The sequence below is a fragment of the Epinephelus moara genome, chromosome 6 (assembly GCF_006386435.1).
Source record: "Epinephelus moara isolate mb chromosome 6, YSFRI_EMoa_1.0, whole genome shotgun sequence".
Classification (NCBI taxonomy): domain Eukaryota; kingdom Metazoa; phylum Chordata; class Actinopteri; order Perciformes; family Serranidae; genus Epinephelus; species Epinephelus moara.
The window spans coordinates 42,372,418-42,386,261 of record NC_065511.1 but is presented as its reverse complement, the minus strand read 5'-3'; the positions used below and the strand labels follow the sequence as shown (position 1 = coordinate 42,386,261).

Here is a 13,844-nt window from a genome sequence, read left to right as displayed (position 1 = left end):
CACTTTTTCACACAGGGCCATGTAGCTTTGGATTTTTTTCTTCCTCATTAATAAAACCCTTCATTTAAAAACTGCATTTTGTGTTTACTTGTGTTATCTTTGACTAATGTTTAAATTTGTTTGATGATCTGAAACATTTAAGTGTGGAAAACATGCAAAAAAGTAAGAAATCAGGAAGGGGGCAAACACTTTTTCACACCACTGTATATGTGATATAATCTTCTCTGTAATAGTCCCCTTTATTGTTAACATAAGAAAGCGTTGTAAATTAGATGTTAAAGCACATAATTTCCCCCAGGCCTCTTGTTTCTGTACACAGCATCTCAGTTGGAGATATCGAAAGAAATGGACAGAGCCAGGCTGCTGTTCCCCCTGTTTCCAGTCTTTATGCTAAGCTATGCTAATCAGCATCTCTTCATACTGTACAGACTCAAGAGAGGAATCAATCAGGACTCAGAGAGAAAGAGAAGAAGTATGTTTCCCCAAATGTCAAACTTATTCCTCTAAACACTTCTACCTACAATTTGTGCAAATTAATAACTCTTCAAATGAATCTCAGGAATCTGCCTAAAGGTGACAACAACACCTGACACTCATATGAGGCTCTGCTGCATCACTATAAACCAGTCAATCAGTAAATGTATTTCAGAAAATGTTGAACTGTAAACACACACACACACACACACACACACAGTTTATATTCTGTATGAAATGCATAATTCTTTGAGACATTGATGTCAGTATTGTTTCTTACAGGAGACACTGAGACACCAGAAGAACCTGCGCCCAAACAGAGCAGCCGTCAGCCTCGACGCCGTCACAGCTGTTCAATATGCGGCAGGGAGTTCTCTCGTCCGTCTCGGTTGGCGGACCACATGGCCGCGCATGCTGGCGACAAACCGCACAGCTGCTCCATTTGTGGGAAGCGCTTCACCAAGAAGATCAACGTGGTGGTGCACCAGCGGGTTCACACCGGTGAGAAGCCGTACACCTGCCCAGACTGCGGGGTCAGCTACGCCCAGCTGGGCTGCCTGCGGAGGCACCGGCTCGGACACGCCGCAGAGAAACCCCACCACTGCCCGGTGTGCGGCCGTGGCTTCATTCAGCGGCGGCATCTCGTACAACATGAACGGACGCACACTGGAGAGAGGCCGTTCTGCTGCCCGCTGTGCCCCAAACGCTTCGCCTCCAGGACGGGCCTCAGCGATCATCAGAGGAGCCACGCACAGGGGAGCCTCTACTCCTGCTCAGTGTGCCAGAAGGTTTTCTCCACGCCGTCATCCTTCAGGGACCACGTGAGGCTCCACACCGGGCAGAAGCCTCATCCCTGCTCGCTGTGCTCCAAGAGCTTCAACCGGCCGGGCCTGCTGAAGAAACACCTGCTGAAACATGCGGAGGAGGAGGATGATGTGGTCAGAGTTGTAGGAGCAGATGGAGAGGTGAGTGGCTGGGTTTGATTTTGAATCCAGCCCTCAGAGGGTTGATGATTTTGGTTTCCACTGACCGTTGAAACGTCATTTTGTTCTCAACAAATTATACAATGCACATCAGTAAAGATTGAGTTTAAGTGTGATTAAAGTGTTCCGCTGATCTTTTTATGAACAGTGTACTTGTAAAACTAATTAAAGGGTTAATGAATGTCACAGAGCAGCAACTAAATAACTGGTGAGAGCTTTCTTACATTGATCCTACATTGTCTCACACATCAGGAGGCAACTCTTTACCGCTGCTTCCTGTGCCACAAAGATTTCTCCACCCCCGAGAAGCTGCAGTACCACAAGGTGCTCCACCAGAGGGCGCGGCAGTTTGTGTGTGACATCTGCGGCCGAAGCTTCTCCAGAGGGTCCCGGCTGAGGGAGCACGTCCGCTCTCACACTGGAGAGAGGCCGTACCAGTGCGACATCTGCAAGAAACGCTTCTCCATGCAGAGAGTGTTCAGGAAGCACCAGGAGATCCACACCAGGGCCGCCATGCCTGAGAACAGCTCCACACTGTTGGAGGCAGATGACAAGGTGAGCCTGCTGAATGACGACTAATTAACTTGTGTGACATAAGTAGGGGAGTTCAGCATGTTTCATTACAATTTTTCTGCTTCCATATTTGCCACAAAAGTTAAAAGACGATGAATTGTTTAAGAGAAAATGAGTCAATAACTATTCTGATAATCGTTTGATTTCCCTTTCAAGCACAAATGCCAACAATCAGCTGCTTCCACTCCCTTTAGATATGAAGATCTGCTGCTTCTCTCTCTTCAGTGAATTTAATATCTTTAAGTTTTAGACTGTTAATCAAACAGCTGCTGTTTGTTACAGAATACTGACGGTGGCGAGGCGGCGGTGCATTCAGTGCCAGGTGAGAACATCAGTTCATGTTTGCTGAACCACAAAAGACAGTCTAGACTGAAATAATGACATTATATACCAGGTAATTATGCAGAGTCAAATTTATTCTCATCATATCAGAGCTGCTTTTCTCTGTGTTTTACTTCCAGCACATTTTAAAACCTGTTAAACTGAAGATAAATAAGAATTTAGGTTTACTTTCTCTCCCGTCTGAGTCCTGCTGATGCTGAACTTTGTTCCTGTGTTGGTATATTCAGTTCCTGTAAAGAAGCCCCACAGCTGCTCGGTCTGTGGGAAGAGCTACTCAAGGCCCTCCAGACTCAGAGAGCATTTAAAGATCCACGCGACGGAGAAGCTGCACCACTGCTCGATGTGCACCAAGACCTTCACCACCACGACCAACCTGAGGGCTCACGAGAAGACCCACATGGCCCACAAACCTCACTGCTGCAGCATCTGCCCCAAGAGCTTCCTGAGGCCCTGCCTGCTCCGCAAACACATGAGGATCCACATCAAGGACGGACTCATCGCCACCCCCGCTGACAAGGTGAGACCTCTGGACACCAGGAGAAGAGTTCAGGGTTACAGGGAGAGTTTGGATTTTTTGAAGTGTGGTTGTATGAGCATACACTTAGGCAGTGTGTGAAAGTGATGAGGTGATGTGGTCTGTTGCAGGAGTTCTGGCTCAACATGAAGACTGAAGAAGAGGAGGAGGAAGAGGGAGAGGAGGGGAGAGATGATGGAGGGATGAAGGAGGAGGTAAGAAATTCAGCTGCTATGTTACAGATTGAGTCATTTAATGATCATCATGTGAGATGATGGAAAGCTCCGGAGGAAGTACTAAAGCCCTGTTTCCACTTTCCAGAAATTTCCATTTAAAAATAGCAGCTTTGTGCATTTAGTCCTTCTCAGGCAAGCTCAGGGGTTTAGTGTTGCTGTAGCCCACAGGAAGTGAGGATTAGAATATATGACCTTCACATAATCTGCTCCAAATTAATCTATATTTTTAAAGTCATTACTAAAAGTGTGTGTCATATAAAAACTAAAGTGATGGTCAAAGTTGTCACAGTGAAATTTGGGACCAAACATGGGGACGCTAAGGAACGCTTCTGTTGGTACCATCCACAACTTTTCACTGTAGAAGCAGAAACAATGCAAACTGAACTGAACTGAACTGCTTGGTGGAAACAGGGCTTAGTTGGACCTTAAGTTGAGATTGTTTTTTCTTTAGGACTCGAAGGAACTTTGTCCCACTGCTGAGACCCTCATCACTGAGTCCAGACGAGGAGATCTCACCGGTGACGAGGAGATCTCACCGTTAAAGAGGGACATTAAAGAAGAAGGCGTGGAGGGAGACGTCAGTGGTTTAATCAACTCTGATGGAGAGGAAGAGGACTGGAAACCGGCGCTGATCGGTACGTCAGCAGTTTTACTAATAAGACAAACTAATGGTCAGTTATGAGAAATTAAAATTCTGTTCGTGTTGCGTTTATAAATTTGCAAGTTAGTAAGAGTTTATTTTAGATACACAAAGTTTAGTGAAACCAAATAACGATCCATCTTTCTGATAATCCCCTTCATGTCACTGACAGAACAAGATGGCCGTTCAGAGATAGAGGCTGACAGCAGTGGCGGGAAAAAGAAGCACTGCTGTCCTGTTTGTGGTCGAGATTGTTTCAAGGCATCGGCGCTACAGAAACACCTGAGGATCCACTCAGGCGAGCGTCCGTTTCAGTGCCCCACCTGCAGAAAGAGCTTCACCCAGCACGTGCACATGACGGAGCACCAGAGGATCCACACCGGGGAGAAACCCTACACCTGCACTGACTGCAACAAGAGCTTCACCTTCTCCAGCGCCCTGCGCCGACACCAGCGCCTACACACAGACGCCCGGCCGTACCAGTGCTCCGTCTGCCAGAAGACCTTCAAACAGCAGAGCTCGCTGAAAAGCCACCAGATGACGCACTCAGGGGTCCGCTACCAGTGTCCGCTCTGCAGCAAGAGCTTCAGCCGCGCCCTGGAGCTCACCTACCACGTGGACGTGCACTCCGACACTCGGCCGTACTTCTGCAACATCTGCAAGAAGAACCTGAGCGGAGCCAGGATCTTCCGCAACCACATGAAGAAACACGAGTCACCAAATCTGCCGCTGCTGAAAGCAGAACCGACAGAGACAGAGATCTCAGAGGTTTGATGGCGCAGAGGAAAACCATCTGTCTCTGTCAAGACCTTTGACTTTTCAGCAGCCAATCATGTGTGGACGATAAGTTGGTTGGTAAAGTTCACACTACAGGACTTCCAAAGTCGTCAGATGACTGTACTGCTCACACAACACAACTTGCTCTCTTGTAAGTCGTCGTGATTTTCACACTACGTAACTGAAACAGGACATCGCACAGTACAAGACCTGTTACCAGGAGGAATCCCCGATGATGTCATGTGATGCACAGGTTGGGCAGGTGCTTACAAATATCACAGGCTGTTAATAACTTAAGCTGCGTTTTCGCCAAAAACATTCGGAATAGTACCGTTAGAGTCGTAAGTAACCCGCACGGACATGAACCTAGACTGTAAATCTGTTTAGTGTAAATGTAGGCGGGGTTGTGTTACTCAGCTCTCGGTGATGCAGAAGAACGTCTGCACCTTGTTTATCGTCCACAGAACAGGGTTACATGTTGACATTTTCGGAACACAAAACAACAGGCTGCAGTGAGAGTCTCTCAAAAAAAGCAGCTTCATGCATCGAGTCCTTTTCAAGCAAGAGCAGGAGTGTAGTAGTGCCGTAGCACGCTGGGACGACGCTCTGCTACGTTTTTTTTCTCCAAGTCTGAAAACAGAATATTTGCAGTTCACATGATCCTGTAGCAATTCATATACATTTTTAAAGGCCTGAAGATCCAGTCATTACTAAAGCGAATGTGATCCAAGAGAGAATAAAAACAAATGTAATGATCAAAGTTGTCATATTGACATTTAATGTGTGCTGATAGATTCACGTCGTCAACTCTTGCATTGAGTAAAGGCCAAAACACACCAGCAGCGAATGCAGCGTGTCATAAAATACTCCTCCTTGACTCCTCCTGTGCTGCCCCGCTGCATTTCACGCCACTGTCCTATTTCCAGCCTCGCCACACCTGGAATTAAACTCATTTCCCCCACTCGCTCTCTGCTTGTACAGACCAGCTCCTGTGGCAGCTCGACTCCTCTCCTCAACATGGATGCATAAAGAGAACTCTGTGGCTGTTGCTGTGTCTCGTGTGACGAAGAATGGATGAGGAGAGACTTGTTGTTGAGGTTAAGAAATATCTCGAGCTAAATGACCCACAGTCCCGTCATTATAAAGACAATGGCCAAAAAGATACTTCCTGGTGAGTCACAGCTTTGGAGATCAGCTCTTCAGGTGAGAAGTCAAGTTTAATTAGCCGCTGCCCCACTTGATTTTAAGCTAACACAGAGGTAGAAGAGATACAGATTTTTCAGTTACACCACTTGACGCGTTCAGTGTGTGCTGGATACGGCACTTGACGCGTGTCACATGATGCAATGCGGCGGCGCCGGTGTGTTTTCAGCTTAACATACAAGAAAACATTCCACCTTAAAAGTTGCCAAAGCTGCCGACAGTAGCCTTTGAGAGCAGCACAGTGAATCCTCAACGAGTAAAGATGAAGAAGCAGCAAAACATAATTTTATTTTATAGTTATAGTTTAGTAATGTGTGTAAATTTGCCACCGTAGGAATAATGATTACCAAACCTGTCACAACTGACCTCTGAGCAGAGTGACGGCTCTCTGTTGACCAATCAACGGACTGCACTGGTGTCGGCTCCACCTTTTAGTATCGACAGTTCTGTTTGTACCATCTGTAACTGTTCATAGTGGAAATGCAAAAATAACCATCTAATGTGTGGATGTGTACTGGACTGTACTGCTCGGTGGAAACGAGACGTTACAGAAACAACATTCTCCTCTGTCACTTTCTTTTTCTCCCTCTCAAACACACACACACACACACACACACACAGCTGAGAGCACCACTGTCCTCTGTCCTCAAACCCTGTCCTGGCTCTCATTGGCTGTAGCTCGCTGGCAGGTCCCTGACAGGTCCAGATATTTAACCTGCTAGATATCCGGGGAGCGTCTGCAGTGCATTGGTGACCTCGGCTCATGACTTTGAACAGTTCACACAATTTGCCTCTGATCCAGAGCTTCTGACGGGAGCTCCAAAAACTGTCGGCAAGTGGAAAAGTGGGGCTGAACGAGGCCTAACCCAGGGGTCGGCAACCTTCATTGTCAGAAGAAAAAAATCTGTCCAAAGCTGCAGAACATATTTGAGCCTCAAGATAAAGTTAACACAGACTTTTGTTAACCAACAGATGCAAATAAACAATCATTCATATGTTTTAGCACAACATGGCTGTTAATACTTAACTTTGCAGTCCTGCCAATGAAAGCAAACAAATTTGTCAAAGCACGATTAAATTCTCTGAGACTTTTCCCTTTTTGAATTCACAGCTATGAAGATTCAAGACTACTGCAGCCATCACCAGTGATGCTTTTACAGAAAAAGGCGCCAGGCCAGACGTATGACAGATATTTTAGTTGACAGAATGTTAAAGCATTTTTTTAAATCAGTGTATAGGCTACACATTCTTACAGTTGAAGAATGTAAGAATCACTTCAAGCTGTTGTTTAAAAGTGAACGGTTATTTATTTCCATATAATTTACCGTCAGAGCCACAGGGGGCCTCTGGAGAGGGGCTGAAGAGCCGCATGTGGCTCTGGGGCCGCAGGTTGCCGACCCCTGTCCTATGGATGCGTGTCTGCTGCTGTGTTTTTATTTATTTTTTTACAGCAGTAACAGTACCTTGATGCGCTGCATTGTCGCTGTCATGGATGTTTGAGGTGACGATGATTCAGTGATGTAACATTAGCAAAGGTATTCGTCTTGGCCTTCATAAATTAAAGGCACTGCAGTTTGTAAAGTTATCACGGGTTTAAACAAGTAAGTCTCATGCACTCTTTGCACTTGATTTTTTCCCTAATTACTTCTGAACAGGATGATGATGGTTGATGTGCGGCTGATTGTTGTTTCGCCCGTCTGCGGCTGCAACGTTCAAGAAAGTTTCTAACATGCTGCTGCTGCAGGGTGCACGCGTAGCGGCATGACCGCACCTCAAAAGTGACGGCTGGCTGTTAGTTTAGGAAGATTTGATATGCAGCAGAGTTTTCTATGAGCAGAACACACATTTAAAATGTCAATATCACACCTGATCATTTTTATTTAACTGTCGAGCCCAAATCATGATCATGACTGATATTTGATTTCTTGTGCGGCCCTGTGACTAGTTGGTGAAATCAAAGTCCTGTGTTACAAACAGAGTGGGTATGTTTATCTTGTGGCCGTCCACAGTGATACAGATTGATTTGAAGAAACGTGTCAATCATAACTTTATTTCCTGAATAACAATAAGTAACTGCAGGTAGAGTTCATGTCCGTTTCTATCAAATCATTTGAGCTTTCCTCAGTAATGTATTTGGGTACAACCAGGACAGGTGGATTTTTGAAGTGTGGACAGAGCCAGGCGCTGTTTCTTCTGTTTCAGGTTTTTATGCTAAGCTCGGCTAACTGACGTCCCTCTGAACATCTCACTTTCAGAATGATAGAAAACGAGACAATGGACCAAACTGCTGAACTGTTCATTTAGATTCAGCTCCGACTAATTTCCTGTTTATTCAGTTTTTCTCATTTCTCATTAAAAAAAAAAACTCAAGTTTTGTTTTGGTGCTAAAATAAAAATGCTGTGAATGAAGTTCAGTCTTTCAGTCAGTGAGCGTTCACTTCTTCACTGACATCACTGGTTGTGCCACGGCTCAGCAGCCCGCAGCCACATGTGGCTCTTTATCCCTTCTACACTGGCTCCTGTGGGTTAGTCAAAAAGGAAATAAGTTATTTTTTAACATTTTTATTTTCATGCATCATTGTTCTAGGCCTGAAGTGATTTCACACTCTCCGATTGTAAAAATGTGCAGCCTATACACTGATGGCTAACGATGGATTCCAAGTCCAAAAAAGTAAAACACAGATTTGTTTGTTTTCAGAGTTAAAGTAGCACATCATCATGAAGAGCTCACTGCAGAGGAGTGACCTCGTGGTAAAACATATGAATGAATGCTCGTTTGGGGCCAGTAGTGATGTTGGTAGGCTCGTTTAGATTCCTTCATTAGGAGGCTCAAATCAGTTTTGTGGCTCCAGACTGATTTTTGGCTCTTCTAATAGTAAAGGTTGCCGACCCCTGAGTGAACACACAGACAGTTTGTGCTGAGCGACGAGGCCGTTCTGCTGCTACAGAGTGTCAGTGTGTCATTACGGTCCTGCAGGTGGAACCAAAGGCAGTGAACGCATCACTTATTTATTTATAGTAGAAAATCACTGAGACTCTGCTGTCGTCATGTTTCTCAAGATCACTGACTGTTCAATAAAGTGACTGAGACACTAAACGTTCTGTCATCCACTCTTTAACCCTTTAAAATCCTGGAGAGACGTCACTGTTCTTGTGCTGCTGTCAGACGCCTTTTGCAAGTATTTAACCTTTGAACCCTGAACACACTGGTGCGATTGCTTTCAAAAACATGGGAAAAAAGGCAACGAGCAACTTGGTAAGAAATGTTCTATAAACTGCAAAAAATAATGGATTTAGAAAATTATATTTATTTATTATAATTTTTAAGCACTTTTCCCAGGTCATTTCCTTGTTTTTTTTTTGTTTTTAACTTTATTTATTTTTTTATATACTAATTTCTTGCAGATTTTTTGTGTCATTTCCTCTTTTGTTGCTCAGGGTTAAATCATCTAAAAGAAAAGAACTGAATTAAAGTGTTTAACTGTTTAGTCCAGTTAACGAAGAATAAACTTTTTCACATCACAGTTACCACATCAGTAATCACCGATGCTGAACAGCTAACCTGCTCCGGAGCGGGTTATGTAGAGAGCATCAGATCAGATCACAGCCTGTCATCACCCTGACCTCTGACCAATCAAATTAAAATCAATCAAACCAGATAATGAGAAGATTTCCTGGGTACGTTGAACTGGTTTCGTGTTTTGGAGAGGATGGTCCTTTCCCAAACAATGTGCCGCAGTGTGTTCGTCATGGAAGACACTCTATACAAAGAAAGTTCAGTGAGACGACCTCACACTCCTTTAACGGCTCAGACTAAGATAGACATTAAATATTGTCATACAGACATTAACACCTCAAATATATCCTCCTGTAGTATCTAGAAAACAGTCGTCATGTTTATTTTACAGTAAAGTTTCACAGGAACTGATGCAAAAACTGAGCAGTTTATAAACAGTGAAAAACAAGATGTTCACAGTAGTAGAAGAAAAGAAAAGCCACCAAAGAAGCTTAGAAGGAAGATTTATTTCAATTTATGTATGTTTTTATTTATTTATTTACTTAGCCTTCTTATTTATGTATTATTCATTGATGTATTTATTTTAATGACAAAAGGATAACGTACAAAAATTCAGGTAAGCCTACAGATGAAATATAAGTGCTACAAAAACATATGAACAACATAAGATTATTTTTTCTCCATGATAACGAAAAGTTACGACAGTTACCTACTCCTTAATGAAGGTGCTTCGTTCAGCTGTAAAGGTGACGATAAGCAGAGTTACACTCCGTGACGAACTGGATGTGAGGAGGGTTTGGTTTGGGAAATAATTCAGCTCCTGGTAAAAACCTCCCGAACAGTTAATACTGAAGGAATTCTAACCAGGAGAAGTTTCAGCTGGTTGCAGTGTGCAGTGCTCACCACTAGATGCCACTAAATCCCCCTAAATCTGACACACTGTTCCTACGGTATGATGAACATGTAATATTTCAACACAACATTTTATTTCAAACATGAGAAGTTACAGTAAATCTGAAATTTGATTTTCTAACTCGATAAACAACATAAAAAAAAATAAAGGTAAAACCTGTGGGAGGAAACAACCTCTGAGGAAACACAAGAGCTCATGTTTACAGATTCATCATGGTGTCTGTTGCATGGTGACAGTTGGCCCGGCGGACGTCGTAGGCGTCTCCTCCAGCCTTCACAAAGTCACCAACCGTCTTCCTCCCATTAAATTCTTTGGTTTCCACTGACTGCAGAGAGAAAACACAAAAACAAGAGGATGAGCAAACACAGTGAGTCTGTCCCATCTTGTTCATCCATCCATTTTTATCCGCTTATCTGGAGCTGGGTCGCGGGAGCAGCAGACTGAGCAAAGCACCCCAGACGTCCAACTCCTCAGCAACACTTTTTTCATCTCCACCTGGGGGACCCTGAGGCGTTCCCAGGCCAGATGAGATATGTAATCCCTCCAGTGTGTTCTGGGCCTCCTACCACCAGAACACCTCTAACAGGAGGGGTTCAGGAGGATCCTGATCAGATACCCGAACCATCTCAACTAACCCCTTTCAATGAAAAGGAGCAGCGGCTCTACTCCGAGCTCCCTCCAGATGTCTGACTCCTCCCCCTATCTCTAAGGCTGAGCCCAGACACCCTACAGAGGAAACTCATTTCAGCTGCTTGTATCTGTGATGTCATTCTTTCAGTCACTACCCAGAGCTCATGACCATAGGTGAGGGTTGGGACGGAGATGGACCAGGAAATTGAAAGCTTTGCCTTCTGACTCAGCTGGTGTGCATGTTTCTGAGCACACTATCAGAAACAGACTCCAGGAGGGTGGCATGAGGGCCAGATGTCCTCCTGTGGGACCTGTGCTCACAGCCCAGCACCGTGCAGCTTGATTGGCATTCACCAGAGAACACCAGAACTGGCAGGTCCGCCGTTAGTGCCTGATCCGCTTATCTCATCATCCTCTCAGAGGGTAAGGAGCTCCTGGACCTCATTGTTTTCACAACTTGCGGACGTTTTCAGGCGCTGTTCTTCTGCTTCTTTGAGGTAGCTGCTAACTGCTATTAGCTACTTTTTAAATCTCTGGTGATGCATTGCAAACATAACAAGTCCGCAAAACGTCAAGCCCGTCCTGCCCATGCTTTTGTCCTGCCAGCTGTGGCGTTTATACAGACATCATTTCTCCACTGTCTCCCATTGTAGGACTGTACGTTCAACACAGCATGGCGAGGCGGCGTAACAGCGTGAAACTCCTGCCTTGAAGAAGCAGTGTAAACGGGGCTGTAGATTTTACTAAAGTAACAAGTCCATGACTCGTCTCCCTGCAGCAGACATGAGCTCATACATGTCATAACCATGTGTCCACACACTCAGAAGTCAAAGGACCATTTGTTAGAACTTGTTGACATATCAGAGCCCTGTAAAACAAATAAGACTGATATGTGGCTCACCTTCCACTTTGAGCTCATGTTTTCAGCGCTGGTCACCACCATCTGAGAGTCGGTGCCGGTGTCTCCTTTATGGATGAGCCACTGAGATCCGTCCTCCAGTGTCACTCTGAGGAACAAACAACAGTTAAAGTGTTTTATCTTCATTATTCATATCATGTCGTGTCAGCTGAGTGTGTTTGGACTGACTTTACTCCAGAGTGGCTGATTGGTCCATACGCAGATCGAAGGGATCTTATCGGCCGCATCACCTTCTCAGCACGAACAACTGGAGAGTCGTGGACACCGCTCTCCTCGGATTCTGGGTTTAACAAGTCGAGGGTGTCGTCCACTGTATCGACTGACCGCAGCACATCAGTGAGATTAATTTAAAGTCACAGAAAGGTTTCAGAGCAGCACAGTAACAGCTTTAAACCACATTTTACTGCACAATCCCCCCAAAACCCAAAATACTTACTGATAGAAGCTGCAGTTCCAAGTAACTCGCCAGACTCCACAGTAACAGCCAGCAGAGTGAGCGTCAGAGCACAGAGCAGCATCCTGAAGGAAAACATGTTGGATTATAATCTGGTTTATGTCTCCCCGTCAGAGGACAGTGAGACAGTCAGGTGGCACTTTATAGAGTCCTGACTCTCCTCCCTGTTTGGACACAGCTTATCTGTCCCAGTCAACATCGCTGTCTGTCACGTGTCAGGATGTGTCTGTGATCTCTACACCGCCGACAGTAAACACACCAGAGTTCATCAAGTCGGCAGACACTCAAAGCTTATTTCAATCAGGAGACTCATTCTGAGAGAAAAGAATATTTATTTACACGTGCACATAAGTGTGAGAAATGTAGTAGATCAGGGACCCCGTGGAGTCTAGACGCTGATGGTGGTGATGAGATGAAGAGGGAGCTGAGGATCTGGATGTGAAGAGGAGTGGGCTTTGATGAGGGAAATACAATCAAATTGTTTATTTCAACCTGTATGAAGATTTGTTTCAAAAAGAAATTAAGCTTCAGATAATATATCAGTTATGAATATTCATTACATTTAGCTCCGACAGACAGAGCATCAGAGAGAGTGAGGTATGGCATCTGGCACACCGACACACTGACACAACACCACTTTATCCTGTTAAAACAATCCTCACAACTTGGATTCATTTTATGAAAAACCCTTTTGATTCTTTTGATCTGAGGAACCTTACAGACTGAAGGAATGTGAAAATTTTACAGGATAATCGAGGAATGGACACATAATCTGAGGTAGCAACAACCTGGATATATAAATCTTATATATAAATTGAATTATTATTCATTAAAAATGAACTGCTTGGCAACCAGACCAGGCCTCTAATTGAGACAGGCCTTTATTTGTCAGAGTGTGAAGCCACACCAGGTTAGTAAAAGGGACTGGGCGTTTAATTAAAGTTTTATGATATATCAAAACATCTGTTTACAAACAATCACACAACTAATGCAGTGTAATCCATGTCTCGTTCATCCAGTCATATGCTCATGCTATGTAGATTGAGAACAAACTGCAGATTGAGGCAGTGGCAGACCAGCAGCTCCTGTGATCAGCAGGGTAAACTTACTGCTTTTGTCAATGGAGTCTGGCTTTGAAGAGAGCACAGATAAAGTTTCACCTTCAGTTTAGTTCCCCGTCAGAAAGGGCTGTCTGTTTGGGAAGTGCTGCGACTGGATGAACGAGACTTGGAGTACACTGAACCAGCTGTGTGAGAGTTTGTAAAAGGATGTTTTGATATAATTTTGCTGTTGTTAAAGGTGAACCCCTGTGACTCTAATTCATCAGCAATGTTCGCCATCGTTGGATTCTTCATTCAACGTGAAGGCATGTAAGAAATTCACAAATTCAACGTGCATTATCAGCCGTGCAGCAGTCAAAGGTGGGACCCTCAGCGTGCTGAGCCCTGACATCACAGACTGGTTCTGAGGCGTCATTATCTTACTATATAATGATGAAAACTGTCTGTGTGTGTGTCTGTTCCACGTTTTTCTCCTCACTGACTTGGTCAATCCATGTGAAATTTGGCACAGTGGTAGAGGGTCATGGGAGGATGTGAATGAAGCAATATTACATCAATTGGCCAAAGGGGGGCGCTATAGCAACCGATTGAAATGTCAAACTTTGAAT

General features: G+C 44.4%; 1 protein-coding gene across 2 annotated transcripts in view; it reads left to right on the top strand.

The window, feature by feature from the left end:
- LOC126391499 (zinc finger protein 497-like) overlaps positions 1-9,266 on the top strand; it is a 14,362-nt gene extending 5,096 nt beyond the window's left edge. For both annotated transcript variants that reach the window (XM_050046337.1, XM_050046335.1), the window contains exons 3-9: positions 757-1,439; positions 1,710-2,012; positions 2,313-2,352; positions 2,600-2,889; positions 3,018-3,101; positions 3,574-3,757; positions 3,935-9,266. In XM_050046337.1, coding sequence (XP_049902294.1) covers positions 757-1,439; positions 1,710-2,012; positions 2,313-2,352; positions 2,600-2,889; positions 3,018-3,101; positions 3,574-3,757; positions 3,935-4,536 — 2,186 coding nt within the window. In that variant the 3' untranslated portion in view covers positions 4,537-9,266. The remainder of the gene's footprint in view (positions 1-756; positions 1,440-1,709; positions 2,013-2,312; positions 2,353-2,599; positions 2,890-3,017; positions 3,102-3,573; positions 3,758-3,934) is intronic.
- Positions 9,267-13,844: the final 4,578 nt, after the last annotated feature.